Here is a 22,194-nt window from a genome sequence, read left to right as displayed (position 1 = left end):
CGGCCTAAGTGCATTGCACATGTAATTATGTTATGATGTGATGCCTAAATCTCAAAATAAAGCATGATAAAAGTTACATAGTGATGGAGAAAAAGAATACACGTGATGATTCTAACCAATTTGTTAAAAATTCATAGTTAACCACTGCAATTTGTCCTCTAATAAACATGCCATTCATTACCGAATCTATGGTCAATCTTTCATATGATATATAGCAAAAGGTCCAAAAGCACACTAGATAAATTTGGTTTCAAGTTGCAATAAGCAATGCACATTATGCACTATGTCAATAATGGCCTAGAAAGCCGTACAATAAATTTATCAATAATTGAAGTGGGACACAGTCCGTTTGGTGATTTCCATCCATTTCTCCAGCCGCACTCAGTTTACTAATATATATATCAAAGAAGCGGAAAGATATGTTCAAATATTAAATCTAGAGACATACCATTTTTCACCCAATTTAAAAACAAATAAAATAATAATTATTGACCTTTTTTGTTGTTGTTGTTGTAATTGGTACATAAAAAAATGGATGTCAATAATGGGTCTGTATTATTAAAGTGATGTTTCCTCAATTATAGTTTACCACCTTAACAAAATGTGAAAATTATTGTAAAAAAATTGTGTATTCATATACTTCATTAAGAATCGAATTGAAAGGTGATATCCATCTCAAAGAATTACAAACAACATTCAGATTGGAGAGAGAATTAGGTGATATGTGGCTAAAATGTCTCAATAATTTGGCAGATTTTTTGAAAATCTAAAATCTGTCATGGTAATCGAGATAGATCACCGTTTGATTCATGACCAGATTGGCACAAGTTAACCAATCGGAAACTACTTATTGATCTTCTTCTTCTTTTTTTTTTTTTTGAGAATCTGATCTATATTGCTGATAAGAAAGATCAAGACATAGGATGAGTTTGACATCAACTTTTAGCTTTTAACTTTTATAGTTTTTTAAAATGACAAAATTCACCAACAAAATTGGTTGTAGCCTTAAGCTACAACCTTACTTAATATCTTTTTATTAGAAGTGAATTTTGATAAATCCATTATTGGAATATATTTTTTTTTTATATCTTTCATGCTTGCAAAATTTCTAGAAAATTAAAGATCAATAACTATATTATTAATAAATTATTTAAATTGCAAGTTTTTATAGTTTAAAATTATACATAAAATATAAGCTTATAGATCATATAATAAATAATATCTGATTAGCACAAAATTTGACATGTGTATTAAGAGCGTAAAGAACATGCAATTTAATGATTAGATTTTCAAAATATGTAGTAATTTTTATTTTATTGAGTAAGGTTATAGTTTTAGACTACAATTAGTTTTGTAACTAAATTTTGTTATTTTTAAAACCTCACTTTTTACAAAATATAAGCATATTTCAACACACTTTTAACAAAAAGCTAGATAAACTGTTTTCAAATAGAAAGTATGGTAGATGTCCATATATATATATATATATATATTTTTTTTTTTTTGGCTCTTATTGTATGAAGAGTCTTTACTTTGATGGATTTGAAAGGAGTGGGTGGGCTATGCCTCCTATAATAATGGTTTAAGAAATAATATAACGTTATGTCATGTTAGGCAAAGAGGCCCCATATGAAAATGACCTTCAATATGCGTCCAATAACTTATGTATCACAGATTACCAAAAACAAAAACAAAATCACAGATTACCGACTTCTAAGCTTAAATATCTAACTTGGGCTTTTGTCTTGCATTAATGCATGAGTGCTATAAGCCTGTAAGCTCCAATACTTGAAATTTAAGCTTTTGTAATTGTCCGTGACTTAAAATCCTCCTCATCATTATAGAATAAAGTCAAGTTAAGTGGGTATGGATGTATGAAGTATGAACTAAGATTTTTTTTTTTTGATAAGAAGTACGAACTAAGATTAATTGTCAAGACACAACCACATGTTTATTGAGCACATTATGGTTGGTGAAACTCCCACCTTTTATCACAATGTGGTTGAGTTCCATTTAATTACATTTGTGTTAAGTTTAAGAATAATGGTATTGCGTATCAAGCATATAACTATCCTCTCACATAAGAATGGATCTCACAAGCATAGAATCCACTTCTATGTAAGAGGGTGGTTACCTATATTCATTATACCATATACCATTTAGGTGAAATTTTTCGTTCTTATTAGATTTAAGTTTATGCAAAATACTTATTTTTTAAATTAAATGTACAGTAGATTTCCTCAAAAAAAAAAAAAAAAGAAGAGAGAGAAAAAGATGTGCAATAGATTTTATGCATTTTATATGGAATAAAACCCTTTCTTAATCAAATAATTAGTCTCTAAAAAAATCAAACAATTAGTCTTTTTTTCCTTTTTTTTAAAGGATAAGTGAGTGACTCAAAATGAAAGAGCCCCATTAATGGAAAAAACCAAATACCATTTTTTTTAATTAAATGTAATCCATGGCTATGCCGTTACACCTATCAAAATCAAAACAATAAACACATATTAGGTGAATTATGAATGGCAATATCAAAAAAAAAAAAAAAAAAGTAATAAAATTATGAATATCAATCATTTGCAGATATTCCTATGTAAATTTACTTTACTTACCCATTTGATATCCACAGGCCACAACTTGGGTGAAATACAAATCTTCTACGACATTTTTGTGTTTCATTTTATTTTTTTCAATTTTTAATTTTACGTGTTATATAAGAAAATTAAAAAGAATATATGGTAAGTTATAATTAACAGAGCATAAAATAATATACACAAGAAGTGATACTTAGATTTAGACTCACGCTCTATTTGTTTCGCTGGAAAACCTTCTGTAAAGATAGTTTTCCACATTTTCCAGTGTTTGGTAGCACAAAAAAAACGTGGTCAATGAAAAACTATCTTTAATCAACGGAAAACTCTAATAAAAATAAGGCTTATTTTCTATAAGCTGTTTTCCAATTTTTTTTTTTTTGGAAAACAATCTTTCTCTCATGCGTTGCATCTCCTATAAATATTATCCTCGTCTATAGCCGTGGGAAACATAATTTTTTGGCGCCTTCTCTCTCTCATGGTAAGTTTTCTCACCTTTTCTCTCTTCCCTTTGCTTTTTCTCTCCTCACACCCTCACCGTCACTAACTCTGGTCTCTCCTCTTCCCATAGATCTCTCTCTTTAACTGTCTCTCTTCTCTCTTTTCTCCATGTTTCTCTTCCCTTCTGTAACACAATTCTCTAATTAGATTTTTCTTTACTTCACTGATCAATCAATAGCTCCAACTTGCAAAGGAGAACAAATTTGCAGCGGTAATTATTTCATTCCTCTCTACCAAAATCTCAATTTTTTGCTTTGAATTTCAAGCTCGATTTTCTTTTTTCTTTAAGAAATTTTCGGTTTGATGGATTCCAGGCAAAAGTTACTTCTTTTTCATACATAAAGTGCAAAAAAAATAAATAAATAAATAAATAATAATAGAAGAAGAAGAAAGAATGAAAGAAGTAAAAGATGAAAATTTTAAACATAGTAACTATATTGCTCTAAATTGCTTTTACATGGGACAATCTTTACCGTGGACTAATAATATTGTTATATAATGAATGATAATTGTTTAGGAGAATTGCATTTGTTGGCAAATACATTTTTTGTTAGTAGATACTATGTAGTGATGATATATTATGCAGTACATTATGTAAATACATAATTTAGAATAATATTGAAGACTTGTAGTTGACCATAGTAGACAAATAGTTGATATGTGTGTGTGTGTATGTGTGTACGTACGTTACTGTCTATATATATGAGCAAGATGAGTGGTAAAGATCATGAAAATTTGACAACTAATTAATTTTGATTGTATCTATTGTCAAAATTTTAGATTAATTAGTATGAAACCCAAATTCATTATTGGTTTTTTATTTATAATGATTACATTAGTTAGTTTACATAATATACATGTTTTAAATTATACAAGAAATATTTAAAAAAAATTGCATACCAAACACCAAAAAATATTCTCAAGCGCATTTTCAAGGTCGTTACCAAACACTGAAAAATAAGATAGTTTTCTAGAAAATACTCTTTGAAAAATGAACCATTTTCCAGAAAACGTTAATGCTGAAACAAATAGAGCGTCACTTGATAAGACTTTCCACGTGCTCTATTTTATGGAAGCCAAACACCCCCTTTCATATATCCCAATATTGACAATATACAAATCCTTTGATCCACATATTGTGGGGAACACAAATGAAGCTTCAGATGTGACATGATAGTTTCAATATTCCCAGTTCCCACACATATTCATGAACAAGATCTGCTTCCCTAAAAAAAGTAACGAAACTCAGCTATAAAAATACCCAGTAAAATCATTTGTCAATCGAACAAGCCGACATTTTGTCTTTTCATGGCCTGAAAGTGAAAACTCTGTCTGCCCCATTTCTTGATTAAGACTTAAGAGGATTTTTTTTTTTTTGCTGAATGACTTAAGAGGATTACTAATTACCAATTCCATGTGTCAAATACGCAGCTCCATATAATTTCAATCTAGATTTGTTGCATAATGCCACAATTATTCAAGATTCACGTACAGTTCCAGCATTGTCAATGCAAATAGGTCTCAAACTATAATCAATAATTCATGTCACTGTTCATGCAGTGATAATGCAATCAAGTCTTAGTCTAAAATCTAAATCATAGCAGAACAATATAAGTTAAAAAAAAAAAAAAAACGTGAAAATAATATTATTGATGTGTACAATGAGAAAAAGATAAAATAGGCATTTGTCTAAGCCGAAACAAATGCCTCTTTTCCTTTGGTGAGACTTGTAATTGTTTAAACAAACATAAATACAAGAATCGCAAATACAATGAGAAGAAATTTGCCTAAAATAAACTACCACCCCTGCTTGAATAGCATCAATGAACCAACATACCTAGAAAGACATTGCAATTCAAAAATTAAAAGAGAGAACCATCACAGTCATCACTACGTAGTTTCTTAAGAAAAAGATTTGGGAACCGTCATGGTTTAATGCGTGAGACATTGAGAAACTAATTAATGTATCATAAATCATTAAAAAAAATAGTAATTCAAATATTATTTATTATATATTAATGAAATGGCATTGATCTATCACATTTTTTTTCATGTTAATTTGTATAGTCTTTATTAATAAAATTGATAATAATTTTAGCATTTATCTAGATATTTTATTTTTCACTACTTAGACATGAAAGTTGGCATTTACTAGCATTGGTTAGTGGAGATGGCTGAGGAATCGACGAATCCTTCTACAATTGTGGTTAGAAACTTAGGAGCTTTCATTTTCACATCTCACCGCCCATAATCATATATGTATAGATTTACATCAGAAAACAGCTTCCATCCAAATGGGTCCTCTTCTTCAGAGTGAAGTCGGTCTCATTTTAAATGAAGCATGGTTGATTTCTCACCCTCCGTTGGCTTAGGCTTAGCACATCAATGAATAGGGTCGGTGAGATCTAATAGGACCCCTCTAAGCTTAGTGGGACTAATGGAGGAGAGAGACGTAACATAATTGGAATGACTAACTCTCTAGATGCCTCGAATTGGAAGCAAATACTCAAGTCTTATATGTATCTTCATTATTGTACTGGACAGTTTAACAATCATTCAAAGAAAACAAATATTCACCACGAAGAAGAAGAATGAGCCCTTGTTTTCATGAGGATGAGGGTACCATGCATATATGATAACAATCATTCGAAGAAAACAAATCCACGACAAAGAAGAAGCATGAGCCATTGTTTTAGTGATGATACCATATAATATCTATGATATCAATCATTCAAAGAAAACAAATCCACGACCAAGAAGAAGAACGAGCCACTGTTTTCACGAGGGTTCCATATATGATATTAGATTGATGTTAGAGATACTGTAAATATTACTAGCTTATAACCGTAAGCATATACATGAGATTCATTTACAAATGAACATAATTAAAATTTGGGAAATGTTATCAAATGCCTTAAGGACAAGAAATTATTAGGTCCATTAGGAGGACAGCTGACAGCTGACATGGTCCTCCCTGACCTCTTAATCAATAAAATGTTGTTATTTATATAAATGTAACTTCATCTAATAATTTTTATTTTTTATTCCTTGTCCTGATTAGCTAATTAGGAAGCTCACACATACATTTACATAGATAACATCATCTCATTGGTTAGGGAGGACCACGTCAGCAGTCCTCCCGATGTAAATAATAATTTCTCCCTAAGGACATTGGTTTAGGAATTATTTTTAGAAATATTTTATGGGAAAATGAGAAAGCAATTAATTTTATTGACAGTTTTTTATGTTTTTCAAAAAAGTAATGTCAAAATTTTCTTAATGTGGTTTATTAACAATTAATCTAAGGGCATTTGTTAACATGACCCTTAAAATTTTACCAAGTTTATATATAATTTAAATATAATGTTTGTATATTTGAAAATATAAAATATCAAATTCTAAAATGAAAAAAAAAATCATTTAAATTATTATCCATGAAATTCTCAATTTTCTTCTTACAAAAATCTTAATTTTAGTTTGTTCAACCACTATTTACACAATAATAATAATAATAATAATAATAATAATAATAATAATAATAATAATAATAGAAAACCTCTATTTGTCAAACCAAACCTTTTTTTAATTTTATTTTTTGTCTCTTCGACTTTTGCACTAATAAATCACTTGGCACAAAAATTATATGAGATATGTCATGCAAAATTAGATTACAATTGAAATCCAATTTGAAATCTAATTGAATTTTCTCTCAACTTTGTATGATTACACAAAAACTATAAATTGATGTGTCACAAATTAGGTAGCATTATCATTTTTCAAGATATCAATAGGAGACTGATTGTGTGCTTAAATTTGTGCTTTGGTGACCTATGAATGAGCACAACACTGAAAATAAAATTGGTGGAATGAAACTAACCATTTGGTATAGGAAAAAACTCGTTGCACACATACACCATGCCCAAAACAACTGAAAATGTGATTTTTAAGTTTGAAATCATGACTTAAAGTCACATTTTTAGTTATTTTGAGCAATGTGTGTAATAAACACTACCCTTTGCTGTTTATTACACACATACTAGCACAAATCTTTGATTTCGGTATAAAACCTCGCGTGTGTAAGTTGTTGGTGCAAGTGTGCGCAATAGGTAGAATTCCCTTCTCTAGAATCAATTATGATATGGGACCCAGAAGTTATAATGCACATATGCATGAGGGTGATATTGATTTTAATATATGCTCTTTTTCACTTAAAATTAAAGACTCTAAGAAGGTCCTAAAATCTTAAATTAATTCAACCACCAAAATGTGGTAAACCTAAAGGCCTTGAACTTAACCTTTTATCTTAAAAATCCCAAATCCAACAGTACCATTTTTGAGAAAAATACAGACACAGAGTGAGATTATTTTTTTCCAGAGAGAGAGAGTTTTTAATTTGAATGACCATTGTTATGTCACAAAAATGATGGTAGGAACTATGATGATCACACTCAAACAGAGTATTCCATCAACTGGTTGCCTTATACCTCTTTTTTTTTTTTTTTAATAAATATTTAATTTTATTTTATTTGGAACGAAAGCATAACCTCTTACATTGAAAGCCAAAAAAACTTCTTTGTCACAAGGAGCTGAGTAGTATTATGACTGAACCCAAAAGAAAATCTCTATAGAAGGAAAGAAAAAAAAAAGAATCTTTGTCACATGCAGCAGTTTTTGGAAGTTTAGGTAAATGTGATGATATAAAATACAAAATATGATCAACCATTTTCAAACCAGAGCTTCCAGTACCCTCCTACAAAGGGATTTGTCTAAATGTGCGGTCACTTTCATATGATTAAATTTATAACCAGGATATGGTAGCAACCGCTTATTCAATTCCATCCTTCACAACTACACCACAAATGTGAAGGTATGACTGGTCAGTTCTTTAATGTCTGTACAAGTCTTAGTATATTCTTGAAAGCTTTGATTTGCCTTCTCAAACCTGAACCACTAGTAAGAACCGAATACTGCATCATTACGTACGTAGTTGGAATTGGTATAGAGAGAGCAGTGGGCAACATCAATTGAATTCAATGATGTGCTTGAATCATTAAAATGTGACATCAAAGTTCATCTCAAATTGCAGTATTTTTATGTACATTTCTAGTAAGTTGAAGAAGAGATGGTCCAGAGAAGACTACTCCAAGTCTCCAACTATACCTTAAGGAGAGAAATAGAAGCAGTGGACATACTCAAAAAAAATATAGATCAATGAAAGATGTAAATAAGAAATGAACCATAAAAATAAATAAATAAATAAAATTTAAAAAAAGAAAAAAAGAAAAAAAAAAAGAATGGAACAGGGAACTAGCACTTTTAAGACATTCTTCCAATTTATGCGTTTGAAGTGTGAAAAGTAGGAACTGAAGCCATAGTGATTTATGGTTTATAGCCACATAAATCGGGGTCATTGTCTCATTGATACCTTTAAAAGTTCCTAATATTTGCTGCTTTTGTTTTTCCCAGGTAAGAAAAAGTTGCCACAATGCAACCTTGGACAAGTCCTTCCTACAATACCTTCTAAATTATCTTCAAATTCTTGGAAAATCAGGCACTAATCTTTCGTTTTAGATACAGGATTGAGTGTGCAAACTCTGCAAATACATTGGATGTAAAACAAATCCTGTGTACTAATGTGCCACATACAAAAAAAAAAGGGGGGGGGGGGGGGGGGATATGTGACACATCTATATTGTGTCCAATGCGAAGAAGCACTACAAGCAAAACTAAATTCTGCACTGGATGTGCCACATATAAAGATATGGACATGTGACACATCTGGTGTCCATTATTCAAGCCAAATCTTGATCACTGGACATTATATGAGCTACATATACAGAGATGGATATATGGTCCATCTATCTTGCATCTATTATGCAATGGCATTGGATACAAGCCAAATCTTAGGCACTGAACGCAGATCTGCCACATATAAAGAAATGGACACATGACACATCTATATCGCGTCCAGTGTGTAAAGGCATTGGATATAAGCCAAATAATCTATTCAAATTATTATACTAAAATGCACGTAACAGTGATTACTCAAGCACACTGCTGATTATTGTAAACTTTTTAAAGTGTTAAATGTGTTGTCTCCTTTAACACCTACTGCTCCAACACAATTTGCTATTACCAGCCTATGTAAATGGCTGTCCAATGATTTTGCATTTTCTAATATCTTCAACTGTCCAAAATCGACTATAGTAGCTATTTACCTAACAAAAGATGTGAAAAATTAAGAAATAGAAATACATTATTCTTATCTCAAAAAAAAAGAAATACATTATTCTGCTATACTTGTTCTATTCCAAGAGCCGCTGAAACGAGATTACATTAAGAATGAAGACGGACTAAAAATTCACTACTTCAATTTTAAGTCAAATTAGGCAACAAAAAAAAACAAAAAGCAATTGTATCTTTGTATTGTATTCCTAATTCCTGTATTACAATGCATGTCATTGAACCTTCATAAATTCAAACTTACGGCCCTGACGTTAAAAAAAATCAAAGACAATAAAGAACAAACATAGAGATTCAATTCAAAGTATCATTTTGTATTTGAACTCTCATTAACCTAGAATCCTGTATCAAAAATTCTTTCAAGTTGAATAAAGATTTCTCCAACCAACTACGTGACGATTCATAAAACCATCACGCAGTGATTTGGAGAAATTTTCCTTCAAATCGGTTTGCAAGTAAACTTTTTGTGCAATGAAATTCATACATGATGTACATATACCGTATAGTCCAGTAACTCACATCATCCTACAAGATTCATAATTACCACCATTTCTGGGCATTGGTTGGGGGGCCATTGGCCGTAGTAGCGGTGGCCCTGGTGGATACATAGGTGGTGGAAACAAAGGCGGTGGCCCTGGTGGCCGAAACATAGGTGGAGGCCCTGGTGGATACATAGGTGGTGGTAATGGCGGAATGTGGCGGCAGCTGTCATACCATGGGTAATCAAGGCCTCCAAATGGTGGGTATTCATACCCTCCTGATACTGGATAATGGTATGACACCCCATAGGGAGCAGGAGCATATGGAGATGGAACATATCCATTTTCACCATAATAATAGTAACCTCTTTCCCTAACCTCACCATCAAACCGAATCCATTTGACCTCTGCATGTCTCCCATACCTTTCTAGCACCCTCAATAGTGTATTCGGATTTACTCTCCCAGTAACTTTCACTGTCCCTTCCTCAGCATCTATAGAAATATTATACACTCCTAGCAATAGAAAAGGTTTAAAAGAAAAGTGTTATAGGAATGTGCAACTTGTCCTGCAATAACAAACCAACCTATGGTTTATTTCTAATGAAAAAGAAAATAAGAAACATTGAAATATGAGTGAAGAATTTGTTTTGAAAATTAATACAAACTTGGTAATTTAATCTAAAGTAGCCATATTATCGTCACGAGTTTTATAATTCAACTGACACTTCCTTTTCATATTAAAAAAAAAAAAAAAAAAACTGAAACTTCCTATTATTTTTAAATTTTAACAAAAAAGCTCAGGAATCAAATTCCCCTTTTTCTGACTATGGAATTATAAAAAGATGGCCACGCATCATCCCATTAATATCAATGAGTGTTGTTATTATTGTCATTATAAGTTCATACACAATTTTCTTGTAGTTTTCTATTTTATTTATTTACTAAAAAACACTCTATGAAATTAAACAAGATGAGTATCAAAAATAAATTATCAAATAAAGATGCAACAAATTCGTCAAAAAAAAAAAAAAACATACCACCGACATTCTGCAAGACTTCCATCACTTTTCTCTTGCAAGTCTCACACTGTGAATTCACTTTCAGAACACAAGTCTACAAAGACAACAATCCAAGAAAATTAAACAAAAAGACAAAAACCAAAAATAAAGATTATTAATTATTAAAATAAAACAACAATTAGACGAGAAAAAGGTTTGTGTCTCTAATATCTAACCACTTCTGCGGAGGAGTATTCCATTGTAACCAACTTTGTTGGAGTTTTTTCAACTTTTTTCCAATGGGTTTTTCTGGAATGAAGGAGAACGAGAGTGATTTTTTAGCTATGACTAAGCTTCAAAAATTGTGTGCCTTGACCTTACAAAAAAGGGTTACTATGAAAATATATTCCTTAAATATACAATACCATATTGAGTTGTCATGCGTTGAGATTGTCCTAAAATCTCTCCCTCCATAAATTAGAAGTTATGATTATATTCATCTTTCTATAAATTCACCTAAGCAGAATCTTTAAAATCCCATAACGAGCTCGAGATCTTATATAAGGTAAGGATAATGGAGAATTTGAATGGAGGCATTTCCATCCAACCAAAAGAATATTATTTTCTTTTTTTTATTCCCCAAAATTATTAATTACCGTTTAATATCTATTTGCCAAATCAGTTGACTATTTTTTTTTTTTTTTCCATAGAGATAATTATAATATGCTATTAATACCGCAACTCGAACATTTTTCCTCATAAACTCCCAAACACTTTTTTTTTTTTTTTGAGAATGAACACCGAAGCACTTAGTATATAGGGAGATGCCAATTTAACTACAAGACCATCGATTGCCTATGATACTTAGACCATTACTCCAAAATGGTTGGAAATTGGCAAAGATTGGGTCCAATTCTCGTGTATTGGACCAAATAATGACATGTGACAAGTTCAATGCACAAGAGGATTGGATCCAAGTCATGTATGTGAAAAAATTTGCACTCTCTAAATAGGTCCGTGCAATAAACCTTCTACCTTTCCCAACCCAAACCAACCCAACTCAATCTGTGTAGGTCTATTAAGTGAGACGGGTCGGGTTGGGTGGGTTTGACAAATAATTTAGTGGGTTGAGTTGAATAACCCGCCACAACACCACCTGCCCACCTATATATATAAAACTTTGTTATACACATCCACTTCATTTCTCTCATCTCTATCTCTTTCTTTTTATTTTTTCATTTCCACATTTATCTTACCTAATAAACTCTAGCAGCTCTCTCTAAGATTTTGTTATTATTCTTGTAAGGACACAATTCTCTGGCGGCCCAATAAGGATGTTTGGCTCGCGCATGAAAGATCCCTCACAATATGATTTGTAGAGAGTGGGCTTGAAAAGCTAGCCGCTGGTCACGGGGCGATGTCCGATCCTGGTTTTAGAGGAATTCAGGTAGAAAAATGGAGTTGGGCTTGAACATTTAAGCCCTAAGACGTCGCACCCTATGGGATGGGACTCCTCGGAGTTGATCCGAGGACCATTGAGGCCTTACCCCGGTTATCCAACGACGGACTTTCTTCAGTGAAGTCCGGTGTTGTTGAGATGTTCTCCCCCATGTCATCTTCCTTTTTCGGAGGTGGGATGGGATCCTCTTTAGATTTACTTACTTTCTTCTTTTATACTCGTCTGTGTTAATTGTCCTTCGTCCACGTGTAGGGTCAATCTTTACAAGACTGATATTTGTCCCATCAGTCTAATCCCAGAATTGTTGGGTATGGTTGATAAGGCTACAGAGTACGGCTCTGTCATGTGCTGGGTCTTATCTAGAAGGGTAGTAAGGATAACTTCCCCAAGATATTTTGGATCTCCTTACAAATTCGTCCCTATACCAGTTTTACCCCTTTATTCCGGTGGGATTCAGGATCTACCGAGGACTGAATTGTCCTCGGCTGCCTCCCAAAAATTGTTTTGTGCTCTGCATTGTAGAGCTCGAGCCACAGTTCTCCTCGGCTCGGGCCTTTGGACTCTCTAAGGGCAAATGGGCCTGGTCCATGAATTATTGGGCCCCACAATTCTTAATCTATGTACATGTCCAATTTAAGATTCTTAGATGTTTTTATTTTTAGTGTGATAAAATTTCAATCATTTCTATAAAAATAATGTAGTATTTGTGATAATTTAATAAAATTTGAAAAAATTTCATTCCTTTTTTTATTTGAGGGGGGAAACTATTATTCAATTTAATTGAAATAATTTCATTTAGATAATTGTATTTGTCCACTCGCCTAATTTGCTCAATCTAACAAGTTAAAATTGTTAAAGATGTTCAACCGATCCGTCGTATTTATAGATTGGTGTCAGCAGTGGATTGCAATTTTTCCAACCTTCCATTAGGGGGTTATAAAAATATTTCCCTCCACCCACTCAATTTAACTTGTTCACACCCCTCTCACCCAAAACAACCCCAACCCCATCATAGGTGTTTTTTTTTCATTTTTTTTTCTAACTACATTTTATATTTTTTATATATATCTTTATTGTGTGTCATGCCTCATCCTATGTCATCAATGTTTTTAAAAATTCAAAAACTATAAAAAAGAAATAAAGAAAAAAAATTAAGAAGCAAATGCTTTAATCGAATAGAAAAAATATGTAAAAAGTGCAAAGACCACATATAGTTTAGGTAATAATTTATTATTTTTCATAAAAATGAGTGTTTTGTAATAAAATTTGTTAATAATATAGCATTAATAATTTGATATTGGTTTCAAGCTAATCTCGAGGGTTTTAGATGCATAAATAGTTACTATATCTATATGGTTGTAAATTGTTATAATTTAATCATTTTTTGAGGTTAACAAAAGCAGTCATAAGTTATAATTAATATTTATCAAATTACTTAAAACCATTACATGAGAATTATAGTGGAATTTCTACTAGAGACGATGCACACTAAAGACGATGCCGAAGGACGAAGATTGAAGAATCCATTTGACACAATAACAGAAGGACTTGGAAAATATAGGTTAGCATAGAATTTCGTGATGGCAAAACTTGATGGGACTTTCAGAGGCACAGATTTGAAAGGTGTTGAAATGTCTTGGTTAGAGCATGCCTTTGTTTTTTTAAAGTGATATTTTTTCTGATAGGATGAGAATGAAACCAATGGGAAAAAGATTCTGCCAATTCTACCAGTTTGTTGTTTTGTTGATTCTACTACGGATTTTTTCCCTTTTTGGTCCACCATTAATATTTGTCAGATGATGAAACATAAAAAATAAAAATCCATTCTTTTCACCCATTTTCCTTTGCTGGAACACAAATACTTTCTGTGTTTCAATGCTACGCTTCTTGAACTTTTATCAGGTTTCTTTTGAAGAATGATGGGCTCTTTCTTGGAAGTTCATTGGCCATGAATTGTGTCAGAGCTGTCAGACGTTTTATGACACAATCCATAGGCCCAGGTCACACTATTGTGAGTTGTGACTATTATTTGTGATGGTGGGATGAGTCATTTGAGTAAGTTTTATGGTGCTTAATATCTGTCTCAGCATGGATTGACACCCAAGGCTACTAGATTAGAGCCTCTTGGACATCAGATGAGTTAGTGTGATCCAGAGCTTTGACTTAGATGTTTATTGTTACTTCCATCCAAAGTTTGAGCAGGCCTTTGCGACTATATCTCTCCAAGAAAATTCTTTATTTAATTCTAATTCATATTGGTGTTTATCCATCTGAATTCTTGTAGTTAAAAAGACACTGGAGCAGCAACACTAGAGCAGGATAAGACACATCTATGTTAGGATATTGTCAATTTTCTGTTTCATTCTATTCGGGACATCAATATGTATTTTCTTTAAGAGGTGTACAATATATATTTCATTCAGAGCTGTGTACGAGGATGATTGAAATCATTTTTTCAAGAGAAGTTGAATGAATTAATGCCAATGTACCAGTTATTATTGTCTATGGTAATGTCATGAGGAAATAAGTTTGCTAGACAAATTTGGGTGGTTAGTTCATTTTACTGTGAATAAGACTCTTAGAGCATCAATGTAGAAGAATATTAACAATGAACACGACTTATCTTCCTTGGCTGTGCCTTCAAATCTTTAATCTCTTGCCTTCAAATCTCTAATCTCTTCCTTTTAATCTCTTAAATTTTGAGTCATTGTGAACTAGGAAGACTTGAAATCAACCTGTTGGCATGCCTGAAACATTTGGATATGCGATAATCTGAATATGTTTATTAATAACTGGTCCCACTCTCCTATTATTCATCAAATGCAAATCATCTTTAATGGACAAGACAAAGGACACAATGCTTTTGCATGGATAAATGAACATACCAACCAAAATTTCCGTTGTTGTTAAGCAACAGGCGAAAGCAAGTTGAATTTTTCAACATTGAGAATATTGTTATAACCACACACATAATAATTCAAAAATAAAACTCGTTATTGTGGCTCTTAATGTCCACCCTTGATTCTCCATCATCCAGTGGCCTGGTGTCCACAACAACTAAACTCTTTTTGTGTGTGTGTGTTCATGAAATTGTTTGTGACCATCCTCTGTGATAGTGGGATGAGATATCTGTGTATGTATTGCAATGCCAAATATCTGTCTCAGCTAGCATAGATTGATACCCAAGGTTGGATTAGAGTTTTTGGGCATCAAATGAGTTAGTGTGATCTAGAGTCTTGACTTGGCTGTTTCTCTCCACTTCTATCCAATGTTCAAGCAGCCCTATGCAGCTATATTTCTCCAGCAAAGTTCCCTTAGAAGGTGCCTTCTAAATTTAAGAGGATAGCAATGAACAAGAGCAGAAGCACTAGAGAAGGACTAAGCACATCTCTGTCTGTTAGGACATTTTGGTTTCATATTTTTCGGGACAACAATATTTATCTCATTCAAAGGGAAGGTGTTGACTACAATTATTTTAGTTAGACGATCAATTTTAATAAGTTGTTTAATGAATTTTTGACCCAAATTCACATGAATGATTAAAATTTAAGACTATTTTGTAAAGAGAACAAGGCTTGCCAAACTAAATTGAAAACTCAACTTCAGTATAAACACATTTTACATTGAAATTATGTTTTTGGAAATTTTGATTTCATAGAAAAATTTGAATTTTCAATGCTTAAATAAGAGGCTATTCTAGTTGGAAAGGTACTTTGATGAACCAAATTAGAAATAATCAACCATGGAACAAGTCTCTCAAATTAAATTGAATCTTTGGTAACATCTATCATTGTTAGCGTTTTCTCTATATCTTCCTCAGTAAATGTCAAGGCAAGGAACAATACAACTTGATTTGGACTTGGCAATGGTGTTTTAGTTGAGATCCTAATGTGGATTAGTATGATTGACTGAGGAGGGTGGTAGTGTTTGAATGCTTTGATGAGTTTGGTTTCAAAAGCTGCATAAAGTTGTGGTCATTTTGGGTTGTGAATTTCAGTATGTGGATCAAATTTTTTACTCTGCTACCATATTTGATGCAGTACAAGATTTGTAAACTTGTCTAGGGATTTATAAAGAAAGACCATAACAAGCCTAGGGCTTAACCACTTAAGGCTGCTTGAAATCACCACCAAGTTAGAGAAAAATTTCAATTCAATATTATCTACTATCAAATTCACCATGCCAAAATGATTTGCCTTTTATTTTTTTGGAGCCTTTTGAAGTAGGACCTCCAAAGCAAGAATCAAGAAGGAAAGAAACAAAACAGTCAATTACACATAATTCAGAAATAAAATCAGAGTTCAAACCAAATCAAATTCAAATCAAATAAAACCTATTATCAATCCTCCATCATCAAGGGGCCTAGTGTTTGCACCAACAACACTTGCTTTTTTGACAAACTGTATTGGTGCTATTGTGACTATCCTTTGTGATGGTGGGACAAGGCATCTGGATATGTTTTACAATGCCAAATATCTGTCTTAGCATAGATTGATACCTAAGGCAATTGGATTAGAGTTTTTGCACATCAAATGAGTTAGTGTGGGTGTGTGACCTAGAGTTTTGTCTTTGATGTTTCTCTCCACTACGGTACTAAGTTCAAACAGCCCTATGCAACTATATTTCTCCAGCAGAGTTCCATCAGAAGGTGCCTTTTGAATTTAAGAGGATAACAATGAATTGGAGCAGTAAGAGTAGAGAAGGATTAAGCACATCTCTGTTAGGATAATGACATTTTCATTTCATACTTTTTAGGACAACAATATTTATCTCATTCAAAGGGAAGGTGTTAACTGCAATTATACCAATTAGAAGATCAATTGTGGAGCAATAAGTTATTTAACGAATTTTCGACCCAAATTCACATGAATGATTAAAATTTAAGACTATTTTGCAAAACGAAAAAGGTTTGCCAAACTAAAATGAGAAATCACATATATTCTGGAAAAAGAAAATTTACAAACCAACTAAACAATACAAATGTCCTTTTTCCCTAAACAAACCACCATACATAGTCATTTATTAAGACCATGAATTACTTAGTTTGCGTTCCTTTTATTCAAACAAAAGAACAATTATCAAACTCCTTTGCCAATAACAACCTATCCTCCAGTTCTTATAGCATTAATACATACCTTAAGGGTTTGCCATAATGATAACTTCCCAATCACAGGTTAAAACTGCCATACAAGCTCTGTCATCATTCAGTTGCATCACAATTAAACTTCAAGAGGCCTTTCAGAGGCTTCGTTCACTGCTTGGATTTCATCACTGGAAGCATTCCTTTAAAATGATGCAGAAGCATGCTCTTCAAAACTCTCAAGAAGCTTTAAATTCTGCAAATTTCCCCCAAGCTCTTCACCCATTTTTGTGAACCTGTGTGATTGTGAAATACCATTAAGCTGATCTCATAGAGAATTCTCCTTCATTATTTAAGATGCATACCAGTTTATTAGGCCTGCTTCTTAGTAGCAATGGGGATTTAATAATGTCATTAAATGGCTCTCCATCAAATTAGCTTTTTTAAACATATGATTGGATGAAATCAAGTGAGTAAATAATTAGTGATGGAACGAACCTTTCAATCCGCCTGAGTTGTTTGGTGACATCAACCATAGCTGGCCTTCTTTGTGGATCTTCCTCTGTACATGTCAAGGCAAGGTCCACCACAGCTTGTAATTGATGCTCTAAACTAGCACCTCCTTCCCCATCTTCAGCCAAGATTGCAGGATCCACAATCTCGTTTATGCAACTACCCTGAGCACGATTATGTATGTATGCTACTAAGCTAGAATCTTCATCAATTGTCAATCGGGTTATATTATAAGAATCCTCTCCAGTTAAAAGTTCTAGAAGAAGCTGACCGAAGCAATATACATCAAATTTCTCTGTTACTTTTCTTGATGCTTTAAACTCAGGGGCGCAGAACCTTAAAATAAAAGGAGCGTCCACGTCAGCTTCACCTTCGGGAATTGATACAGAAAAATAAAAGCTAGACAATTTGGGAACATCATGTTCATCTAATAAGATACTGCGCATGGAGATAGCCATGTGGATGACAGGTCTTGGGAAGGCAGTATGGAGATAAGAAAGAGCATGAGCAATCTGCCTTGCAATCTTTAACCTTCTCTCCCACACCATCGGCTGAGGTAGGCGGGAGACATAAATTCGATCTGCAATGACACCATTGGCGGCAAATTCAAACACAAAAATGGGAGATGGAGTGTGGAGACAACAGCCTATGGGCTTTAATACATTGCTGTGACCACTCATTTTTGCAGAAATCACTAAATCATTGATGGCTACATCGGCATAATCAAAACGCTTAATGAGAAAAATTCGTCCTTCAAGAGAACCCGTGTACCAATAAGTTCCCAGATGTTGAGCAGTATAATTGTTGGTTGCTTGGCGGAGTTGTTGAGGGGAGAAGGTACGGATGGGAATAGGCTTGGCATTGTGAACGAACGAACCCTTAATGAAAACAATTCGTCCTTCAAGAGAAACCTTGTACCGAATAGAGAACCCCGTTACCAGCTGTTCAGAAGAAAAGTTGTTGGTTGCTTGGCGGAGCTGTTGAGGGGAGAAGGTACGGATGGGAATAGGCTTGGCATTGCAAGAGGCAATTAGCTTCTCAAGTAACTTGCTTCCATTCTCATAAAACGCTCTCTCTGTTTCCTCTCTTCTTTTAATAAAGAAATGATGAAATGGCATTAACCAACTCCAGCGCATAATAGCTTGAATGTGGAACGTCCTTCCTTTGTGCTCTAAATCTAATACTACTACTCTGCTAGCGAGGGATGGAGGCTCAACTGAATGACAATGAGGGCATTTTTATGGTAAATTTTCATTTCAGGAGGGAAGTTTCATCGAAAGTAAAGTAAAAGCAAAGTGGAGCTTCCCTCCTCACAATCCAAAACGTGTGTTGACTTTGGAGGGCCCCACCGGTTTCTATAATATTTGCTTTTATTTATTTATTTTATGGTCCTCTATTTTGGTCATGTTTTTAATTTGGTCCTCAATCTTTTATAACTTCATTTTCGTTCTAATATTTTTAAACTTACTGATATTTTGATCCCAACATCATCTCACTTACAAAAAAAAAAAAAAAAAAAAAAAAAAAAAAAAAAAAAGAAAAAAAAAGAGGTAATTTCAAACCAGTAGTGCATTCCATTTATTACTTACGCATTTTCTGTAAATAAGTCCATTTACTACTAAGACATTCTTTGTAAATGAGATGATAATTGGGATCAAAAGGACAAAAAGTTTAAAAAATATAGAGATCAAAATAAAGTTATAAAAACTTAAAGACCAAATTATAAATAAGACCAAAATATAGAAAGCAAAAAGTATTGTCGTCAAACTTTTGGTTTTTTGTTCTTTTTCCTCAACATTTTTTGAAAATAATCCATCTTTTAGCTTTTTGTAACAAATTTAACATAAAAATTACCAAATACCATATCTTTTGATAAACACTAAAAAAAAAAAAAAAAGGTGCTATGTCCATAACACACTCTAAATATAATGGATTTATGCCAAAAAAAAAAAGAAAAAGAAAAAAAAGAAAAGAAAAAGGAAAACATATACATGTGAAGCACAAAATTTATGTGGATTGACCTTAGATCTACCTTCACAAGTGGTGTCGAGGAAAAAATTTAACTAAAAAATTAGATCCACGATTTGATTTTTCTAAGTGTCATGAGGGTTGTCATTCTAATTTTTTGTCTCTCTATGTCATTTTTTTGTTGCATTAGCACTAGTTTCTTTCTTTTCTGTTAAAGTAATTTTTAGTGTCTTCAAATATTCTTTCATTAAGTCATCTTTTTCAAAGTAATTTTTAGTGTCTTCAAATTTTCTACACAAACTTTTGGTTTTTTTTTTTTTTTTTGCCTCAACATTTTTTGAAAATAATCCATCTTTTAGCTTTTTGTAACAAATTTAACATAAAAATTACCAAATACCATATCTTTTGATAAACACTATAAATAAAATAAAAAGGTGATATGTCCCTAACACACTCTAAATATAATGGATTTATGCAAAAAAAAAAAAAAAAAAGGAAAACAAATACATGTGAAGCACAAAATTTATGTGGATTGACCTTAGAACTATGTTCACAAGTGGGGTCGAGGAAAAAGTTTAAATAAAAAATCAGAATGACAATAATTTAAAATTTTTATATTTGTCTGCCCTATAGTTAATAAAATACAATACGTGTTTAATACAGTAGGTATACGAATAGGTGCAATTCTGCATCTTTTAAAAAGTACGTGTCAAAAGCTCGGCATAAAAATACAGAAACGGAAAAAGAACAGTATCTATATAGTACGAGTATATTACATTCATCTTTGAGAAATTAGTAACAAAAATACAGATATATTTACCATATGTCCATATACTTTTTTTGAAAGAAATACAAATAATCTTTGTGTTATGAAATTTTAACTCAAGTCAAGTTTGATTTAAGTTTTAAAACTTCCTAAAAAATTTTAAGAGTGATATTAAGTGTATTACAATTTTTACTATATAGAGTTCTACACACTAATGTGTCATCAAAAGTAAGGAAAATGCTAAAATACTACAAGTTTTACTACAAAGAGTAGTGTGACGGGTACTACTAGTTTTTCTACATTAAGCTTATTAACTAAAGTGTCACTAGTAACAAAGAGACAACTCTACAATCATTTATGAGGTGATTAAAACTCACCAATCACATCTATTGCCGCACTAGTTTTTAAGTATTATATAGTAAAATTTGTAGTACTTTTAACATGTTTCTACTTTAAAAAAATCTCACAAACTGATGTGACAATGAAGGTAGTTGTGCACCAAACAACTTTTCAAATTATACTTGCGAATTTGGAAATATATATATTTCCTGCAACCTGATACCGAGGAGTTTGACAGAATTGTTTTGAGTGCTTGTGAAATTTAAAAAGTTACTTGAATGGGCAGTGTATTCAATGCCCAGTTGAAAACCATGATTAGACAAATTTAATTATTTACTCGACCTACGGCCTGATTAATTTAATCATGGGATCAACTTGCATCAATTTGCAACACCTGCATTGAGTAAATTGCTAAAACTTGCAAGCCCACCTTTCAATGAGTAAAAGCATGACTGTTGTAATGCTGTTCTGTTTCATCTACGAGTTCCCTGCTTGTCTTTGCATTTTGTTCTTTATGGTCATATAGCATCTTTGTAAAGAATGATCTCGCTCCATTCATTTGGCTGTCTTCTAATATTATTTAAATTGATTCATCAGGTCCTTGTAACCGGTTCTTTACATCTTATGGGCGACATGTTGAAATTCGTAAAGAAGTGAGGTGCAGGGCCTCTTGAAGTCCCATATATATATATATATATATATATATATTAGGACAAAATGGCTTTATGTCCTTTTCACCCAAATTATATAGCCTTATGCCCTCCTTCCCAAACTAATTAGGGAAATGCCCTTTTTTTGTAACTCGATTTTCTCAAAATCGAGTTTAAAAAAAAAAAAAAAAAATTCTGGAGCCCTATAGTGACGTTTTTAAGGACCTATAATGACGTTTTAAGGACTTATAGTGACGTTTTGTAACTCGATCTCCATGAAATTGAGTTATAGGCAATTCTGTAACTCGATTTCATGAAGCTCAAGTTACAAAACGTTACTATAGGTCCTTAAAAACGTCACTATAGGGCTTAACTAGATTTTGAGAAAATCGAGTTTCAAAAGAAGGGCATTTCCCTAATTAGTCTGGAAATGGGGCATAAGGCTATATAATTTGGGTGAAAAGGGTATAAGGCAATTTTGTCCTATTGGTTGTACTCCAAAGGACAAAAAAAAAAAAAAAAAAAAGAGTGGAAGAGTTGAGTCATCTTAACTTTCTAGTGAGTTCTCTATGATATTATCATTGATGTGTTATTGGTCAAGGCTG

At 32.5% G+C, this 22,194-nt stretch overlaps 2 protein-coding genes across 2 annotated transcripts; both read right to left on the bottom strand.

Moving 5' to 3' along the window:
- Window positions 1–9,682: 9,682 nt before the first annotated feature.
- LOC115958554 (WW domain-binding protein 11-like) lies at window positions 9,683–10,950 on the bottom strand. Its single transcript, XM_031076979.1, has 2 exons — window positions 10,854–10,950; window positions 9,683–10,329 (listed from the first exon to the last, which is right to left on the bottom strand). Exons 1-2 carry the CDS (start codon window positions 10,876–10,878, stop codon window positions 9,851–9,853), a joined length of 504 nt encoding a protein of 167 aa, XP_030932839.1. The 5' UTR covers window positions 10,879–10,950; the 3' UTR covers window positions 9,683–9,850.
- A 6,231-nt stretch (window positions 10,951–17,181) lies between these two features.
- On the bottom strand, window positions 17,182–19,150 carry LOC115958557 (non-functional pseudokinase ZED1-like). Its single transcript, XM_031076983.1, has 2 exons — window positions 17,852–19,150; window positions 17,182–17,649 (listed from the first exon to the last, which is right to left on the bottom strand). The coding sequence occupies exons 1-2, from the start codon at window positions 19,000–19,002 to the stop codon at window positions 17,559–17,561; spliced, it is 1,242 nt and encodes a 413-aa protein (XP_030932843.1). The 5' UTR covers window positions 19,003–19,150; the 3' UTR covers window positions 17,182–17,558.
- Window positions 19,151–22,194: the final 3,044 nt, after the last annotated feature.

This window comes from Quercus lobata, chromosome 8, assembly GCF_001633185.2.
Source record: "Quercus lobata isolate SW786 chromosome 8, ValleyOak3.0 Primary Assembly, whole genome shotgun sequence".
Classification (NCBI taxonomy): Eukaryota; Viridiplantae; Streptophyta; class Magnoliopsida; order Fagales; family Fagaceae; genus Quercus; species Quercus lobata.
The sequence above is the reverse complement of the archived record's forward strand: the minus strand, read 5'-3'. Positions and strand labels throughout refer to the sequence as shown.

Excerpts from the sequence above, each read along its gene's own strand:
- LOC115958554 (XM_031076979.1), bottom strand. The coding sequence starts at position 10,878 with ATGGAAGTCTTGCAGAATGTCGGTG. Across the intron at positions 10,330-10,853 it reads AGTCTTGCAGAATGTCGGTG|GAGTGTATAATATTTCTATA; the intron begins GTATGTTTTTTT and ends TTCTATTGCTAG.
- LOC115958557 (XM_031076983.1), bottom strand. The coding sequence starts at position 19,002 with ATGCGCTGGAGTTGGTTAATGCCATTTCATCATTTCTTTATTAAAAGA. Across the intron at positions 17,650-17,851 it reads CAACTCAGGCGGATTGAAAG|GTTCACAAAAATGGGTGAAG; the intron begins GTTCGTTCCATC and ends ACAATCACACAG.